Below are 18,448 nucleotides of genomic sequence, written 5' to 3'. Positions count from 1 at the left end.
GTGGAAGCCAGTTACATTTCAGTCAAAGCTTCAGTAGTATGTCTTTTTCTTTTTTGCCAATTTGTTAAAAACTATCACTCCACCGCTCAGACTAAAGCAACCAATTAGAGCCAGGAGGCGGGTCTTAGCAACGACAATCAATGCTTCTAGATGTGCGGAGAAGCGATCTAATAGTTACAGGAAATCTGCTTATCCGCCGTCGTCGGTGGCTACGCTAACAAGGGCTTTGTGGAAAGACTCGTTGTGGTGAAGTTGCTCACTTCTCTCTGTGGCCTTTCGAATCAGTCGGTCGTCTAGAAAGCGCTAGCAGGATAGTTACAATGCGGAAAGTATTCAGATATTACATCGTTCACTCTTGCTTTCATTGCAGCTGTTTGCTAAAGTCAATAAAAAGGTTCCTGTTATTTTTCATGGATGTACAGTCAGCATCCCGAAAAAACAGAAATGTAGAAATCTTTGCACATTTACTGGAAAAAGGAAAAACCACAATGTTACACGGTCATAAGTATTCAGACTCTTTGCTGTGAAACTCATATTTAACTCACATGCTGTCCATTTCTTCTGATCCTCACTGAGATGATTCTATTTTAATTAATCTGATTGGACTTGATTAGGAAACACACACACCCATCTGTAGACGTCACAGTTCATATCAGAGTAAATCATGAGGTGGAAGGAACTGCCCAGTGACTCAGAGACAGAACTGTGGCAAAAGATCTGGACAAGGGTCCACAAGAACTTCTGCAGAACTCCAGGATGCGAAGAGCACAGTGGCCTCCATGTGGAAAACTTATTGCATCATTCCCAACGAGACTTGTGGCTGTACCAGCTCTAAAGGTGCTTCTACTCAACACTGAGCAAAGGGTCTGAATCCTTGTGACTGGGGGATATTTCAGTTTTTCGTTTTTACTAAATGTGCAAATGTTTCTACATTTCTGTTTTTCTATCAAGATGGGATGCTGAGTGTACATTTATGATAAATAATATTAACTTTTTTGATTTGATCAAATGGCTGCAACAGAAAACTGTCAAGGGGTTTGAATACTTTCTGTAGGCTCTGCGAATCTTGAATGGCGTAAGCATGACTCGCCTCGGGCTGTTTTGCATGAACATTTGTTTTGATGCGTATTTGTGAGAATCAACATGCTTAGATGACTGGAAGCCATCAAGGCACTGCAGTCGCAGGTGGAGAAACTCAGCTCAACTTTGGTTCTGGTTCACACTTGAGCCGCGATAGTTACAGAATTATGTCGTCAACTTTGACCGTTGAATTGCTGAGGCGCTACCAGATGCCGTGGGAATCGCAACAACGGCAGCATACTTGATGCAGCTCAATAGCATGTGCCCTCGAGCTTCATTCCCACTTCAAAACAGTAAAAGGAATGTTTGGGAGCTTTAATACATGGTTCTGTGAAGTTATTATCCCCCATCAAAACAACTGTGTTCGGTGTGATTTATGGAGTACGCAGTTTAGCTACCAATTGATCTCAAGGTCTCTTGAAAAAAAACCGTGGGATTACTTCAGTCTGGTTTGGTGTTGATGAGTCGACGGCGCCATGCCAACCCAGGCTTTATCTCTCAACTCTGGGTTCTGCTTTGTTGCACTGTTGACTTTTTTTTTTGTCCAAAAGAAAACCTCCTTTAATCTCAGGGAGACACGAACCATGAGATGTTCAGATTGAGACAGTTATTGTCATAGTTGGTTATTGGTGGAGTGATGAGTGGACCCACATTCAACAGATGCAGGTTGTTGAGTGGAGCGAGTGCACAAAAACACAGGAATCGGCTGCAAAGGCAGTGGAGGAGAAAAGGTGTGTAAATATTAGTTGCGTTTTGCACCATAGAGTTGCTCAATTTGACCCTTTGAAAATAAATTCGCTGAGTGGAAATTTTGAAAAAAAAAAAGGTTTTGTTTTCTTTATCAAAAATTTGCTGCTGGTATGAGGCGTTATTTATTTTTATTTTTTAAATTATTATTAATTTTCTTTTGTATTTCATTTTATTTTTGGTCATGATGAAATTGGTTTATTTTGCAAAACTGCAGTGGAAACTTTTTCTCCACATCACAGGAGTCTAGTGACCAACAACCGGTCGTTACCACTGGCACAGACTACGAACAAAACAGGAAGTAGTTGGAGGATGAAGGCGCAGCATTTGTTTACTCATGATTTTGATTGTCCGTGTCATTTAAAACAAACAAGCAATTTTGAAATTGCGATTTTCTGGGGGGGGGGAGTTGTACATTAAAAGAATATTGACAAAACTCTGTGCAGAGCTGTAATGGAGATGCCACTGCAGGACGAAAGGATGCTGGAACAAAAAGCCAAACTGAAGCAAAGACAATCCAAGACCCTGACAGTTATGGTTGACTGGAAATGAAACTGTTTTCTATTTCAAAACCTTCTATGCTAAACAGAAGGATTGCCCTTCTGCATGTTTCTTTGCAGAAGGGCTGCCAGAAATATGCTTTTCCTTTTTTTTCTATCTGGAAAGGCCTTTTTACACCTTCATAAAAAATAAATAAATAAATAACACACAAATAAAAATGAGCAGCAATAGTTTTGAAAGCACTTTCATATGTGTTTTATGTGTGCATGTTGGCTTGTCACAGAAAAAGGAGAATTCAGTCGAAGGTTGATCAGATCATCAGAAAACCTCCAAACAGCTTCCTGTCATATGTGTGTCCGGCATCCAGATGAAGCTTTTTTTGTCATTGCTTTTGTTTTTCATCAACTTCTGGCGAAGCTCAGTCACAAACTGACTATCTTTTTTTGGGGTCTCAAGTGTGTGCAGATATTCCTGGTTTTTATTAAAGATTTGAGGAAGCACTGCTGAGCACAGATGTTGTTCGTGACATCGAATACAGAAAAAGGAACTTCTTATTTCACCCTATTACTTGGTTCCACCTTGGCATCGGTTCCTAAAGTTTTCTCCATTTGTGTCTTCTCTCATCGCAGAGTAAAACCTGGATTGTCACCGGAACAGAATGGGTTCCTGCGCTGCTTTCTTGTTCTTTGTAAGTATTGCTTGTTTAGTCACACAACCCTGACTGTCTTCAAAGATGATGTCAGATTGTTTTACTTTCCTCCTTTTCCTTTAACTTCGTCGTATGCATGTTGGTATTTTGAAATCAGTCAATGTTCTGAAACCAAGGCTGCTCCAAGCTGGTAAGCATCCAAAAATGATAAAAGGCCTCAACATGTGCAATGTTTTTATAATGTTCATAATTTTTGTTTTTTTTTATTTGTACGTTTTATTCGATCATCGTCATTTTTACTGATACGTAATAAAGCGAGCTAAAGCCAGTTTGGTAGAAGGTGATGCTGTCTACTAAGTCAACCCAAATGGCCTTTGGCTTATTCACTATTTGTGTTGGCAAATTATTGGACACCTGTACCTAATAAAGTGGACGGGGAATGACTACTAAGAAGATGTAGACGCAAAAAGAACTCAAAAACAAAATGTCACTAAGCGATAAACTAGACCAAAATTCTTAATACAAATAGAAAAATTCAACTCTGAGGTTGTTTTGACGGCCGTCTTGAAAAATAGGAACCATCTTTGACTGTCAAGTGCCCAGTTTGTGCTTCTACCTCAGTTTAACACACGTGAACATAAATACAGCTATTCATTATATCACCGTTGTTATAGAACCAAGAAACAAAGATTTTATCGTGAAAATAATAACTTTGTTTTACATTTTTGTAGGTTTTTTTAAGATTCATCATCCTTTCAGAGCAGGACTGTAATGATCAATTCGTCATAGATGACGAGGTATGTCCTTTTCTGTTTTTTTGTTGTTGTTGTTTTTTTTTAAAATTTTTTAGGCAAATGCCGTCAATTGTACGATATAGCTAAAATCCTTTCTATCTGTGATGTGTGTAAAACTCACAACAGACGAGTGTTCATTTATACTCAGTCTGGATCAGTAGCATTAGGTGTTCACAAGCATTTTGGTCAATTTTAGGTTTTGTTTTGCTTTCTATTGTTTATTTCAGATGTTTTGGCTTCCAGTTCATCACATACAAAAAAGTAATCGTCCAGAAGTTAAAGTTGAATGTGTAGCCCGTCAGTCAAATTGATGCAAGTGTTTGCATCTTATTAAATTTCATTAACGTTTAACTTTCTTGTCAGACATGTGCAGGGGGGAACCCCGCCCCTTTTCTTCCTGATGCCCCGAGTGACCTTTATGAATTTTTTTTTATTATTATTATTTTTGTTGTTGTTGTTTTGAAAGTTGTGTGTCAGAAGGCCTGCTTGTGCCTCTCAACAGTAACATTTAGCCATCTATAATAATTCAGTAAAATAAATGAGTGGCTAAAAACGTCGGTCTGATGTTGGAGGACACTGTCTCTGTTTTGTGATTGTCCATGTCACAACAGGAAAAGCCTCCTTGGCCCTAAACACAGAAATGCTTCAGCTGCAGAGAAAACATCTGACTTTAACTTTCTCAGGCTGCCTGAGTGCTGGACTAAATCCAGCCTGAGTCGGTCCCAGCACTGCGGGTCAGAACCAGATATCATGATATAAAGAAACGGTACCGACTGTCACTGCGAAGCAGCTCAGAGCTCAGTACCGCCTGCTCACAGTTTGCGCTCTGTTGGCTCTCTGTTTCACCTTGATGTTACCACCAGGCGGTTCGCACCGCTGGTGGGATCTGGGCTGGAGGTTCATGGCTGTGAACAGAAGAAAGATTGAGCCCATAGCATCTGGAGTTCACAAAATATCCCATAAACAGCAGCAAAAATACTGTAGCAATAATTAAAAAAGTCAATCGTGCTACAATTAAATGAACCAAAATGTCCCAAAAGCATCAGTGGGCTGGCATAAGGGGCCCCTGGGAGCTTCCAGGTAGATTACAGCAGAGATGCTCAGCGGCTCTTCACGCAGGGCCGGCCCAAGGTAAATTGGGGCCCTAGACAGAATCATGATTTAGGCTCCTCATGCCCCTCCTACTAAGAGCATCAGCATCACTAACAGTGTTTAAATGTAGATTTAGTGAGGACTACGCCATACTGTAACCATGGTAACACAGCAGTCAAACTATCAAGATGATTCTTTGCACTTTTACAAAGTATACTTCCTAATTAAATCCTAAATGCATCATTTATTTGTTGTTTTCTTTTTCGTTTATTTTCTGCTGAATGCATTAAATAATATTTAATAGCACTGCCATTCTCAATAAATAAATGCTTCAGGTTTAGATCTATGGTCTGTTTTACAATTCAACCATTTATAAGGGCCCCCGGATGTCTGGGGCCCCCTATCAGCTGCTACTGAGTTTTCTTTACCTTGATATTTCTGCTCATAATGTATTTGAAAGAATTAACTGTAAATATTGTCTCTGTCTTGTTTTGTGCTTATTTTAGATCGCCAAAAGCATGACAGAGCTTATTTCGCTAGCAAATTGCAGCAGCCTTGAGGTAACTTAATGATTCAATAATTACCTTTGAGAATCTTGAGCCATTCTGTACGTCTCAATGAGTCACACATTTACCTACGTTTGAAAGACTGTGCATTGATCTGTTCTTTTTTGCAGGAAACCCTAAAATGCACTGTATGGATAAACAAAGACCGAGACTTTTTTAAAAATGTCAAATCAGAATGCTTTGACGAGGTGAGTGCATTTCTTTCACAACTCAGAATTTCAATGGCAGTGTCTTGTTCTTGTCTTGTTTCTCCGCCTGTTAATGTTTTTTGATCGTGTTTTTCTTTGTTTCTAGGAGGATTCTGACTTGAAGAAAAAGTGTCCAAACATAACTGCAGAGAGTGACAAAATATATATGCTCCACTTCAGGTGTTTGTTTGCCAAAGTACGCAACGTAAAGTACAGTGACGAAGCCATAAAAAGCGGTAAGAAATAATGACACCTAACAATTGTGCCTTATCATTTGAGACGCAGCGTGAGATCAAAACAGAGAGAGATCAGGTTGTGGCATTAACACAGTGTTCATGCGAAGGCCAGTCCAGACCATAACCATTAAGCCCAGAATTATTCGCACCTCTGTTCTTTTCATTTTACATCTATCTCTCCAGAATAGAAGTGAAATTTATGTTTTCGAATAGTGAAGCCAAAGTTTCGTTGCAGGTCTCCAAGAGAATCTGTGAATGGGGGAGAGAAGAAGTAGATCTTCCAACCTGTTGTTATCTATTCAGAACAAATTAATTGATTCGATGCTTTAATTGGATCGTCTGTGGAGATTTCAGCAGCTCTGATAGGAAAAAAAACAGTTATTGTGTCATATAGGAGAAACAGTGTTTATGTGGAAAAAGGTGCACCGATCAGAACTGATTTCAGATGAAGAACTGAAGATGGATGGAAGTAAATACAGAGCAAGAAAACATTTGAAAGTGTTAGGATCCCAGGTTGTTGAGTTGTTTTGGTAGTTTGATTGAATTCTGCCTTCATGATTATTTTGTGTTTTTATCTTGGTTAGATCTGTCTTTTCCCCATTTTCCTTCAGTTCAGTTCTTCTCTATGTTTCTAGTTGTGCTTGTTTCTTGGTTCTAGTTATTCTTTGCTCCTCTAGTTTTATGATGTGTCTTTAGTGTTAGATTCATTTCCTGTTCCCCTGTGTACTCTCCCTCGCCCCCTGTGCCACTCGCTGAGTCCCTCTCAGTCTGTCTTCTGCTTTCCACTCACACCTTGCAAGAACTTGCATTCGAGCACTTCATTCTCGGTCACTCCTCGCCGGTTCCTTTTGTCTACGTCCGTCACTTCCTGGTTCCACCTCATGTTGTTTGTGAGTTTCCTTTGGATGTTCTTTGGATTCATTATTTGTCATTATTTGTCTTTTGCCCTTGCTCCTGTGTTTTTTGTGGGTTTTTTTTTGTCTTGTAAGTTTCTATATTCAACCTTTTTTTTTTTTCTTTGAATCACAATTCAATCAAAATTCAATTTCCGTCTCCATCTCTGTATTTGGGTCCTATGTTTAGCACCGCATTACAGCATTTCCTTTGTTTGTGGTTTTTATTCATTTATTTCTCATGAAGAACCTTGTGCCAGTTCGGCTCATAAAACTCCAATAAAACACACTGATGTTTGTGGTTCTAACACAAAATGGGAAGGTTTTGCCTCGTGGTAGTTGGGCAGCATTTGTCCCTGACTATTTCATTGTCATGAGAAAGCTGCTGACAGTCGGCCCCTGCTTTCAAACATATGTTTGCTAAGAAGGTATATGCAACAATGATTTAAATGTGACTTTGTATATAAGTGGGGTACCTGCAGAATGGAGCCTGTTGGTCACAGTGCATTACAGCAAATATTTAAAGACAATCATTGCTTTCAGTGTAAATCAATGATTTTTAATTGTAATATCGTTAATATTCATATTTCTCATTTTCAGTCTTTGAAGATTGTCAGCACTTCAGTGAGTACTTCACTATGGTATTAGTGCACCACAGTGCACACTTAAGCTTTTATTGTTTTTCCTCCTGAGTTTTGTGTTGTCTTCTGTTCTTTGACAATTGTGTATATATATATATATATATATATATATATATATATATATATATATATATATATATATATATATATATATATATATATTTTTTTTTTTTTTTTTTTTTTTTTTTTTTTTCTGGAGTTTTTCTAAATAAACTAACCATGCTGTACGTTTCAGTTTCTGGGATCGACACTATAAGGCGTCTGTGGAACACTTCAGATAATAGTAAGTTTTCGCATCTTGATGTAGTTCAGAGTTTTACCTTCTGTGCTTGGATTTTAATATCACTGTGGGTTTTGGGGAACTGCATGTGCAAATGAGCATGTTAGGCTCTAACCTGGTGCAGTAAATAAATTCATTCATTCATTTGAACACAACTAAATCTAAATTGTAATTGCAATGTTAGAAAGTCAGCAATGAAGCTCTTCACTCATGACTACTTTACAAACTGTATCTCATTGATTTTAGAAATTGTATTTAATATTTAACTGTGGATCATTTCATGCAAAAAAAAAACGTTTCACAAATTTTTCATTACATTAATTCATTTGTCCTCTATTTGTAAACTGACTGTTTAATTTTTCCTCATTTGTTGATGTTTCTTCCTGGGGTTTTTTTCAAGCATTAAATATGCACCTGACCCTTCAATAGTCACTGAAACACTGATCAGGCATAACAATATTATCGTTGTTGGTTATTAGGAATTACTCTGCGTCTCTTCTGACAAAATGTTGTGCCAGGGAAAATCTCTATTAAAAATTTACATCAAAGTCAGCTTGCTAACGCTATCAGAGCCCCTAAAATGTTTTTTTAAAATAAATTTGAACTTGCTCACCAAAGGAAATGTGGACATTGTGAAAACCCAACTTTTGTTTCGAGTCTCTGAAAACTCTACGAGCTCGATCACACAAAAAACACATGAAAAATAATAGCTTTTTTTCTGCCCTTTTCTTACATTTCTGCAAATGTTTATAGAATTAAAAAATAAAGTAGGAAGTCAAGTATTGACATTTTTTTCTTGAAGCTCAAAAACTCAGTTGTTCCCTGTTTCCACTGAGTTGTCATTTTTCTACTGTTCATTCGGAATCCAGCTATGGACAAGGGTTTTGAAAAGAGCCACAGCTGGACAAGCTGCCAAGCCAAAGGAGGTGAGAGGCAGGATTGGCTCAAAGCACGAATCAGACCCAAGATATTGATTTCTGTTATTTCTTTCTTCGGTAAATGGAGGCAGTTTGGAAGCACCAGGACATTTTATGGGGTTGAATAATCTTAGGGGGAGCAAAAAACCACCTGCTCACTTTAATAAGGGCATCCAGCTCTGCAGCAGTCCATTAATTGAACATGTTTTCTGGACGGAAGACAATAAAACAGACGTGGCCAGAGGCACTGCTAACTGCTTGTTGAAAAGAGCTCCTCCTCTGGGTCTTCAATTTCTGGCCACTATTTTACATCCTTTGACGTAATCAAGTTGTCTCATTTTTCCACTGAAGACTGCATCAAACGTCTGTGAAATTTAGCAGTAAATGAAGCTGAACTTAATCATCCCAAATTCATCCTTCACTTTCCAGGATTATTCAAGCCATTTTCCAAAGGCCTGGGTGAATCAGAGAAAAGCATCTTACGTTTCCTTGTATATATTATTTCTGAATATGCGTGGTTTGAAAAACAAAAAGTCCACAATAAATTCAAACCTCTACCTAATTATTGTTCTTGAAATTCTTTACAGTCATTAGGTGTAAAATAATACTAATACTATCATACAATTATTCATGTCAGTGTTGTAAAACTTGCTGTCAAGAGTTTATCAGAACTATAATGTGATTTTCTTTTCCTAATCCTGGTTTTCATGTTTTACTGTACATTTTGTTTCTTGGGCCTTTATTGGTCACTCAGTGGAGATGTTGACTCATTTAAAATAAACATATCCGAGAACTAACTTATTTTTTCAAGTTTACCTACATTTATGGTGCTTAGTCCCCATCAAGTGGTCCAAATTACAGCATGTTACATTTTCAGCTGCTGTGAATCTCTTTCACACTGCACAATGTCAAACAAACCAAATCCTTTGAAAAACTTCCTCTCCTCGCCTGCGGTGACGCTGTACCAAGAATCACTGAAGGAAACTACATGAACACCTCTGAAGAAGACTTCTGTCTTCGCAAAATGCAATCAAAAACGGAGTGGCGTAAGATTTTAGCGGTTGCAGGATTTCTCCTTTGTCTTTGAAATGAGGCCAAACATACACTCTTCAGCTATGAGTATAGCACAAGTCATTTCACCTGCTAATGCTGGCCAGATATGTTGCTTTTGGTTTTCATTTTCCCAAATTCCACTGCATTTAAGTCAGCTTCCTGCGTTTGGAGAGGCCTCCAAACGACTTGCTGTTCACATCTGCAGTCCAGATTTCACTTCAAGTGAACCGTGACCAAGACTTTTCAGTGGACCAGGGTTCACGTTAGCATTCACACCTCCCCAGATGAACCACACTTTAAAGGGACTCAAACTACAGTTCCAGAAAAGCAGACTACACATGGCTGATGTGAATGCACTGTGAAGTTATGATGCCTTTAAGCTATTTGCCCAAGCCCTGGTGATGGTTTCAAAGCCTTGTTAGCTAACGATAGATCAACTGGTTGTGATGCATTGTGTGGCTGAAGCAGAACTAAAATGCAGATGGACCTAAACAAACTGACAGGAGGACAAAAGGAGAGCAGGACTTGGATCAGACTTGACGTAAAAAAAAAAAAAAAGGAATCAGCAATAAAGAATGAACTACAGAGACCAGTCAGTTTAGTGACCAAGGAACCAGGTGACAATAATCAATCGAATGTTGAAGTGCAAGTTGGCAAACTGAGGGAAGGAGACAAAATACTCACAGAACGCAGAGGGAGCTGAAGGCTAAATAATATCAGAGAATTACCAATATGGGAAGGGTCTTGGCAGGATGGCCGGAAACCAAAAATACCCCAGAAAAAAACTGAGTAAACTCAGAGGTCATTCCTAGAACCATGCCTCAGATGAGGCTGGATAGAGCAAAGGAGACTAAGACTCTAATTTTCAGTGGCTCAATTGTGGGAGGCAACCAGTACAGTAGTGGTGAAGAAGTCCAGAAGACCAGTGGCAGTGTGAGAGCGCTGGAGGCTGGCACAAGACTGCAGGAGCTAACGTAAAGCTTCACCTGGAGAACAACCAGGAGGCCTGAATGACTCACAGAGAGGCTTGTCTGTAGATTAACTGGAGAAAAAGGATTTAGAAACACATGACGTCTTGAAGACTGTGGTCACTGAACCCACAGAGAATCCCAGGAGGTCACTCTTTTGCCTTCACTTTTAGAGGACTAAGGAAGAAACTTTCAAACCCCAGAACATCAAACTGTGATGTTTGTGGTTGACAAGGTCATGTTGTCTGGGCTACTTTCATCATCAGTAAAAACAATGCCGTCTCCGGCTGTCAGTGTGTTAAGAGTTTGTTACAGCTAAGCCATTTGTCAAAGTTAATCCTGGCTTTTATGCAGTTCATTGTACCTTCACTTTTTAGACACATTTTCTATGTGAATCTTTATCATTTATTCTCCGTTCATATCTTAGAACTTATTGAAATGTTTGTAATTTTAGATGGAGCATCTGCAGAAACCACATCAATATCTCCAAAAACTATGTCAAACACATCATCTCCGACAACTCCATCGACACCATCTTCAATGACTACGTCGAATTCAAGTTGGAAAACTACATTTACAAGATCCAGCCAATCTTCGTCAATGTCAGCAAAACCTATGTTAAAGTCACATAGTATAACTACGTCAACAAGCTCTCAGACAACTAAGTTAACGTCACCTCAGGAAACTACATCAACAAAATTTCAGACAACTACGTCAAGATCATCTTTAACAACACAGTCTACAGGAAAAACACAATTGTAAAATACAGCAACACCAAAGGACCTTAACCTTTCTGTGGCATCCCCTTCCAATAGTGGTAAGATTATCCACTTTATTTGGTCATTTCATTGCTGGAAAAGATTATTTGATGATTTTTAATAACTGCACTTCTGCTTGCAAACTCTGCCTTTACCTTATAACCAGCACTGGCAGTCCAACTGTGTGCAGCCGCATACGCTACTGACACTGGGTATTCTGACACCTTTCTATCCGGATCAGAATTAACTCCTTCAGCAATATGTATGGGCCAATGGGCAGCATTTGTTCTTTTCTTGGAACAGTTTTGATAGATAGTGACCACTGCAGGGAAGGAACTCCTCAGGAGAGTGGAGGTTTTGGAGATGCTCCCACCCAATCTCGTGCTCCTTTTTCCTGATGTTGCAATCACTTGGTATTGCTACATCTACCAAACGGCTTTCCTCTGTTGTTTGTCCACTACGACAATGTCTGGTTGGTTCGCCATTACCATTCTGTCTGTCTGGATCTGGAAGTCCCACAGGATCTTAGCTCTGGCGTTCTCCAACACCTTTGGGGGTGTTTCCCACTTTGATCTTGGGGTTTCCAGTCCATATTCTTCACAGATGTTTCTGTACACTATGCCTGCCACTTGGTTATGTCGTTCCATGTATGCTTTCCCTGCCAGTATCTTGCACCCTGCTGTGATGTGCTGGACTGTCTCAGGGGCCTCCTTGCACCTGGTGTTTAGGGCCTGTTCCTGGGCGGCCAGGATGAGGGCCTCTGTGCTGTTCTTGAGTTGATATATATATATATATATATAAATGAGTTGATATTCTGCTGTAGTCATTAAAGAAATTGTTTTTGGTCACTACACTAGAACAATGCAAAAAAAAAAAAAGAAAGAAGTGCAGTTTGGCAAAATATATCTATTTTGATACAGCTGCTATGAATAGCGTCTTTGCGCTATTCATAGCGCAAAGATGTTTTATTGCAAAAATTGGCTTAATCCCAATCAGCAAATGTATTTCTGTCATTGCGATTTTGTCATTTGCGCAATTTTATAACAATTGTGCAAAATACTTTGTCATATTATCCAGCTGAGGTTGAAAAAACACAATTTCACAATTGTGGTTCTTCCATTAAATAAGAAATTGCCATAAACTTCTGCTATACAAACATAGCTAAATTAATAATTCGTACTTTTAGCTGAAGTTCTTAAAATGTGCTCAGTTTTGTATATTACTTTGTGGCCATAATTATTTTCAAGTAGGCACTTGAAAATAATTTTCAAGTTTGCAAAGAGAACATGACTATATGGTTTTCCGACATATAGTCACATATGTCCATATTCATGCTGCATTAGCTCCACTTTGCACATTTGTTGTGAACCATACCCTAATTTTACTGAAAATGCCCAATAGAAGAGATGATTCTGCATTTTTTTATTACTTATTTTTCCACTGATTACATATTATTTATTAACAGTTTAATAATCTCATTACTGTAATAAGCTTGTTTAAAATTTTAACATGATTGTTTTCTGTTTTTGTCATTTCCAGCGTCTCATGCGGATCAGATAACAAGTAAGCTCTCAGTGTTTTTGCAAAGAAAATAAAAAGGAAAGAACAAATTTAAACATCCCTAGAACTGCTACGGGCTTTTTTCTTTCCTTTTCAGTAACTTTCATTTTTTTTAAAAGAAAACATATTGTATGTTTTCTGTCTGGGGAAAGTCAAATAGTTGTTTATGTTCTGTGAATTTATACACAATTCACAATTGTGGTGAAAATTAAACTAATTTTAGTTCAAAAGCCTAACAGAACAAAATATTTTCTCACTGCTAATTCTCCATTACTGATAGCTTGTGAAAAAAAGTATTTTTGGAAAGAAAAATGAAAGCAAAGTTAAGCAATGTCAATAAAACTGAGGTATCTTTTTCTTACAATTTGCTGAATTTTATTTCAAAAAGCATTGCATGATTTGTTCCCAGGGAAAGTCAAACATTCAATGAATTCCTTCGTAGCCTAGTCGTGCTCATCATTCAAAATCTCTGTCTCCTCAGACTCGCCATCACAAACACCAGACCCACCGATCACATGTAAGTGTTTTTGTTGCTGCTGTTGCTACATCTACAAATACAGATCGGAGTCGATTTGCGTGATAACCTCTCTCCCATCTATTCATGAAACCAGGGCCAACCGCCTTCGTCCTGGTGTTGCTGTTACTGTCCGTCGTGGTTAACATCATGCAGTGGCTCAACTCTTTCCAGCAGAAACGGAGACTCAACGTGAAGCAGAAGGCAATGGTGAGCCTGAGCACCGATCACCAGCAAAAACACACATTCATGCAGGAGTTCCCAAACGCTTCAGCCTGCGACCCAAAAATTAACAATCCCTAAAAATACTTTGAATTATTTCCCTATCTTCATTTAAAAATGAATATCTCGGAGAGTTAAATGGTTATATATATTTCTTTTTTAAGGAGTAAAAGACATATTACTGTACAGAAAGATTTAATTGGTTTTAGCCAAACTAAACTTTAAGCACTAACTATGTAGCCCACTTTGGTTTGTTTTGGAGCAACATATGGGGGAGCGGGGGCGTGACCAAAAAATTATTTTCAATATCTCAGAAACCAAAGCTGCACAAACCTGCACAAAGAGACCACTAACCACTCAGACTATCGGTTGGATTTTTTGACATGGGTGGGATGTCAGGTTCACTCAGCAGACGGGGCTGCCTGCTTGGCCAGACATTTGCTATGTATGGCAATACCACCCAGAGCAAAGGAAACGCATTCCCCTTGCAACACAGCTGCTTTATGTAGCAATCCGAGCTTTTACTCCTTGTGGCTTGCAGAGTCACAAGGAGTTTCTTTCATCAAAATTGGATTGAATGAAGAACTGAAACTTCTTGATGCACACAGGAATAAATTATGGTTAACTACTGTGGCTCTTACGGTACTTGTTTTTCTTTCAAACTGCACATTTTTTTGGCGTACAAAATTATGTAACTGAGAGGGATATATTTCCAAAACAAGCATATCTAAACAGAGTTGGAGTAAAGCACGGTTTTATCTATGATGATATTTAATGTACAAAAACAATGTTATTAAAACAAATTTCAATGAAAATGATTCAAGTTCATCATAGACTTTTTCTCTTTTGGACTTTGGTGAAATATATCCACAGTGGCTGATCTAATTTGAACTGTTACACATTTCATCAACAAAGCTTGCTGCATCTTATTGAAGTTTTTACATGGCAGACTATAGAGAAAGTGTATAAACCTGTCGCTTTTGACATACTGACACTTCCTGTTTTTTTCTCTTATCTTCTTGTGCAGAATACTGAATGCATCTCCCTAAATGAAGACGCAACGGCGGCAGAAAAAAGCCCAGAGGAAAGCGTAACTTACTCGAATGAAACTGTGTATTGAGGACCAAACTCATGACCTCATTTCGTCAAACTCTTCACTCGCTTTTGGGAGGGAACCCTTTTCCTGGATGAAGATATGAGCCTCTGAATCATTTTGTCCACCACAAACAAACTAACAAAAAAAGAAAAACAAGACATGAAAGAAGATGTTGCAGGAAGCTGCGTTGGTCACTGAGTCTTCAATCGGAGGCTGAACTCCAGCAGCAAAGGTCACGTCACTCCAATTGACTGAATGCTGCTCCTCTACCTCCCATGATGCTCAATTATTTGAACTGAAATGGTCACAGGAAGAATAACCAATAACTGCTTATAATGTTTGAGTGCACTGAACTGTAATGCATTCACCGTACAGTACCCGGTGAAAGTATTCATACCAGTTGGAACGTTTTCCCCGATGTTGTTTTGCAAAACTACCACAAACCGTTTAGTATTTTAGTGGGCTTTTATCTTTTACATCAGCACAGAAAAGTATTCATTTGTTTTAGAGGAAGGAGAATGGATTTATCCCGGACCGGTAGGTGATTCCCCCATTCCAAGCTCATTCTTCAAACTGCACAGACCAAGTAGGTCTGTGCAAAAGCAACATTGTGGGTGTCATTGTCCCCCAGATGGGACTGTCTTGTTGCAGAGAAACAAGTCATTATCGTGAGTAAAAATTTTCACTAAAGTTTTCACGATCGGTTCGTTTGTCCAGGAGCAACACGCCACAAGAACCAATTCCAGTCACGAACTCCCCGATTCCAGATGAAAATCCAGAAAAAGCCCCAACATACCATACGTGAAATTAGAATAAACAAACTCAATAACGATGTAGAAGCAGTAGTAGTGATAAAAGACGAAACAAAAAGAAAAGGCGTTGGATGAAAGGAACAGCCGCTCTATTTGCTGTACTGTGATTTGGAGGTGAGTTGTGTTTTTTCGTAGTTCACATTTTTTTAATAAACATCCATGTTTATGAAGCACATGATAGTTTCCACATATCATCTCTGATGTCCACTGGACTCTCGGTTCCGCCACGTCAACTGTTTGGGATTCCCCTCCACGTTTTCTGATTGGCTACCTGTCACATTCGACAGGCTGCGTTCTCGCTCCCAGTCAGAGAAACCAGGGCAAAAACTGAAATTGTGCCATGTAAACCAGGCTTTAGCTTACACACCAACATGCAGAAGCCTTATCTGATGACCCAGACTGAACGATTTTGTTGACTTCCTCCAGTGCCACAATTCTAAAACAGCTCAAAACTGTGACATCATTGTTCCCACAATATTGATGTATCGTTGAACCTTTTGAAAGAGCCAATGCTTTTCTAGCCAACTTGTCATGAGTGTGTTTACTACTGGTTTAAAGTGTGGATGTCAAATACAGCAAAAGAAGTTTGTAAATGTGTCCAAAGTAGATAAGGTTAAGCTATTAAAAAAAATACTTTTTTTTATCTTTAAAGTCAGTATATTAAGTATTTTATGTATACGGTTCAAATGATCTATTTGAAAAGTTATATACTGCTATACTGTATTGCTATTGCCATTGTTGTTGTTTTATTTTTTTATTACATATTTTGTGAAAAGTGTGTCAACTCAAAGTGTCTTTGCAACCCTTCCGCTTGCGTTGTCACAGGGGATATAGAATATGAAAATACTAAAATGGTTGGTTGTGATGTGGTCAAACATGTAAAACAAGGAAGAAAGGGAAAAGAAAAGAAAGCTTATGTGTATATATTTTGTGACCTTATTTATTGCTTTCTGCATATTAAGAAACATAATTTTCCATGTTGGCGCAGCTGCAGTCTGAGTCATGCAGCTTTTTGAAACAGTAGGACTAAAAACAGATTTACTGAATTCAGTTGGACAACCAGTGACCGTGCACTAATTAGGTTTTGGTTAGTTATCAGACATTGCACTATTAGCACTATTATTTAAAGCTACAACCACGTGTTTTGTTTTGTTTTATGGGAACTCAATGTGATAGATCAACCTAAAGGAATTTATACCGGTAAAGTGAAAAAAACAAAACAGAAATGTGGTTGGTTTTTTTCTGTTCTTTTTGTTGTTGTTTATTTTGGGGGTTTTTTACAAATTAAAACTGCAAAGTTTAACCATTTGAATCATTGTTTTCATAGCACCAGCCTTCAATAGGATCTCAGCTTTACGTTTCTTCAGGTCAGTCTTTACCGGCTGACCTGGTAAAGACAGCCGGTAAAGGTAATAAAATAAAATACTCATCGTTTCCATCTGTATACCAACTGTTAAAGTAATTTACAATAAAGTGTACGTTTTTATTATTATTCTTTAAAAATCAGAAGCGTTTTGTACTGTAGCTTAGCATTTTGAAACAACAACCCAGTTGTTGCAGCTACGTAAAGCTGGGATTATATTCTGCGATCACACAACTTTTGAAGGTAGTTGGTTTCACCAGTTTGTGTCAAATAAACGGCAAACATCCCAGGTTCCTATTTTTGAAATATTAAATTAAAATAAAATGCTTTTGTGTCAGTCGATCAAATAAAAATCGAAACACAAAACACATAAAGGTTTCTGGATGCTGCACAGTGGCAGCCTGTTTCTGCAGCTCTTATTTGTATTGGAGATTTAAACTGTTTTCATTGCTGAATGTGAATGTCTGAAATGCCGACTCTCGATTCCAAGCGCAACGTTTAACTCGGTATGTGCCTCAAGCTGGTTTGCAAAAAAAAAGTGAAGCTACTGTGTGACAGCTCAGCTGTGAGAACAAATTGTATAGCATATCAACTGTGCATATGTGCATTAAAACAACTTCAGATTATAATTTCAGTGCAATGTTTTAAAGATGTTTTGTTGTTTCGAAATGGTTATATTAGAAAGTAGAGCAACCATGCTTCCAGCGCAACAGTATTTGTGTGATCAATGTTTGTTTTTTGTTTGTAACAAGGAATGATCTTATAAGCATAAAGAATCGATAAAATACAAACAAACCATGTTGTCATCGTCTGTCTGTTCAGCGTCTGGGTTTATTGGGTTTCTTCTTTCCTTTTTTTTTTTTTTTGGTTGTTTTTTACAACAGAAGAACATGTTTTCGACTCAAGTATTTTAACATGACTCTGCATGCAGACTGGGAGTGCTCAATGCACTCCCAGTCTGCATGCAGAGTGGAGCACTCTTATTCATAGTGCTCCACTCTTATTCATGAATAAGACATTCATAGTGCTCCACTCTTTACACCTTTTCATGTTTCTTTCTCATTCCGAAATCGTTTTTTTCTCAAAATTCCGCACTCAAGGAATTATTAGTTTGTGGAAATTTCGTTGCTTTGTACATGTGACAGTGCAATGACAATAAAGTTGAATTCTATTCTATTGTATTCTATTCTAAAAGGTCTTGACGCCTCTGCCTCCAGTAGAAGCTGGAGAAGTGAGTTTAATTTGCTCTGTGTCCGAGCTCTTCTGTCAGACTGCTCGTACTGCAAACAAATCTTCTCCTTTTAAAGTAACAAAACTGATTTGAATTGGTTAAAGCCCTTAAAAACAAATCACTCTAACTTGTGAAAAAAAACACCAATTTTGTTATTGTCAGTTTTATGTATTTTCCAGGCACATGGTGAAATTTTAGAGAAATATTGCGTAACAATGTTACCTTCGATTGTTAGGAAAATGCTAAAATTTGACTTCACAAACTGACGTCTTGAAATTGGGCCTCTG

General features: G+C 38.2%; 1 protein-coding gene across 1 annotated transcript in view; it reads left to right on the top strand.

Moving 5' to 3' along the window:
- LOC129363584 (uncharacterized) overlaps positions 1 to 17,113 on the top strand; it is a 37,162-nt gene extending 20,049 nt beyond the window's left edge. Inside the window, exons 2-12 of the mRNA XM_055035774.1 lie at positions 2,958 to 3,016; positions 3,709 to 3,774; positions 5,370 to 5,423; positions 5,540 to 5,617; positions 5,724 to 5,853; positions 7,347 to 7,370; positions 7,623 to 7,670; positions 12,903 to 12,926; positions 13,405 to 13,440; positions 13,535 to 13,647; positions 14,687 to 17,113. Of these exons, the coding sequence (XP_054891749.1) occupies positions 2,987 to 3,016; positions 3,709 to 3,774; positions 5,370 to 5,423; positions 5,540 to 5,617; positions 5,724 to 5,853; positions 7,347 to 7,370; positions 7,623 to 7,670; positions 12,903 to 12,926; positions 13,405 to 13,440; positions 13,535 to 13,647; positions 14,687 to 14,779 (696 nt within the window). The 5' untranslated portion in view covers positions 2,958 to 2,986 and the 3' untranslated portion in view covers positions 14,780 to 17,113. The remainder of the gene's footprint in view (positions 1 to 2,957; positions 3,017 to 3,708; positions 3,775 to 5,369; positions 5,424 to 5,539; positions 5,618 to 5,723; positions 5,854 to 7,346; positions 7,371 to 7,622; positions 7,671 to 12,902; positions 12,927 to 13,404; positions 13,441 to 13,534; positions 13,648 to 14,686) is intronic.
- Positions 17,114 to 18,448: the final 1,335 nt, after the last annotated feature.

This window comes from Poeciliopsis prolifica, unplaced genomic scaffold (assembly GCF_027474105.1).
Source record: "Poeciliopsis prolifica strain line A6 unplaced genomic scaffold, Auburn_PproV2 SCAFFOLD010, whole genome shotgun sequence".
Classification (NCBI taxonomy): Eukaryota; Metazoa; Chordata; class Actinopteri; order Cyprinodontiformes; family Poeciliidae; genus Poeciliopsis; species Poeciliopsis prolifica.
The sequence above is the reverse complement of the archived record's forward strand: the minus strand, read 5'-3'. Positions and strand labels throughout refer to the sequence as shown.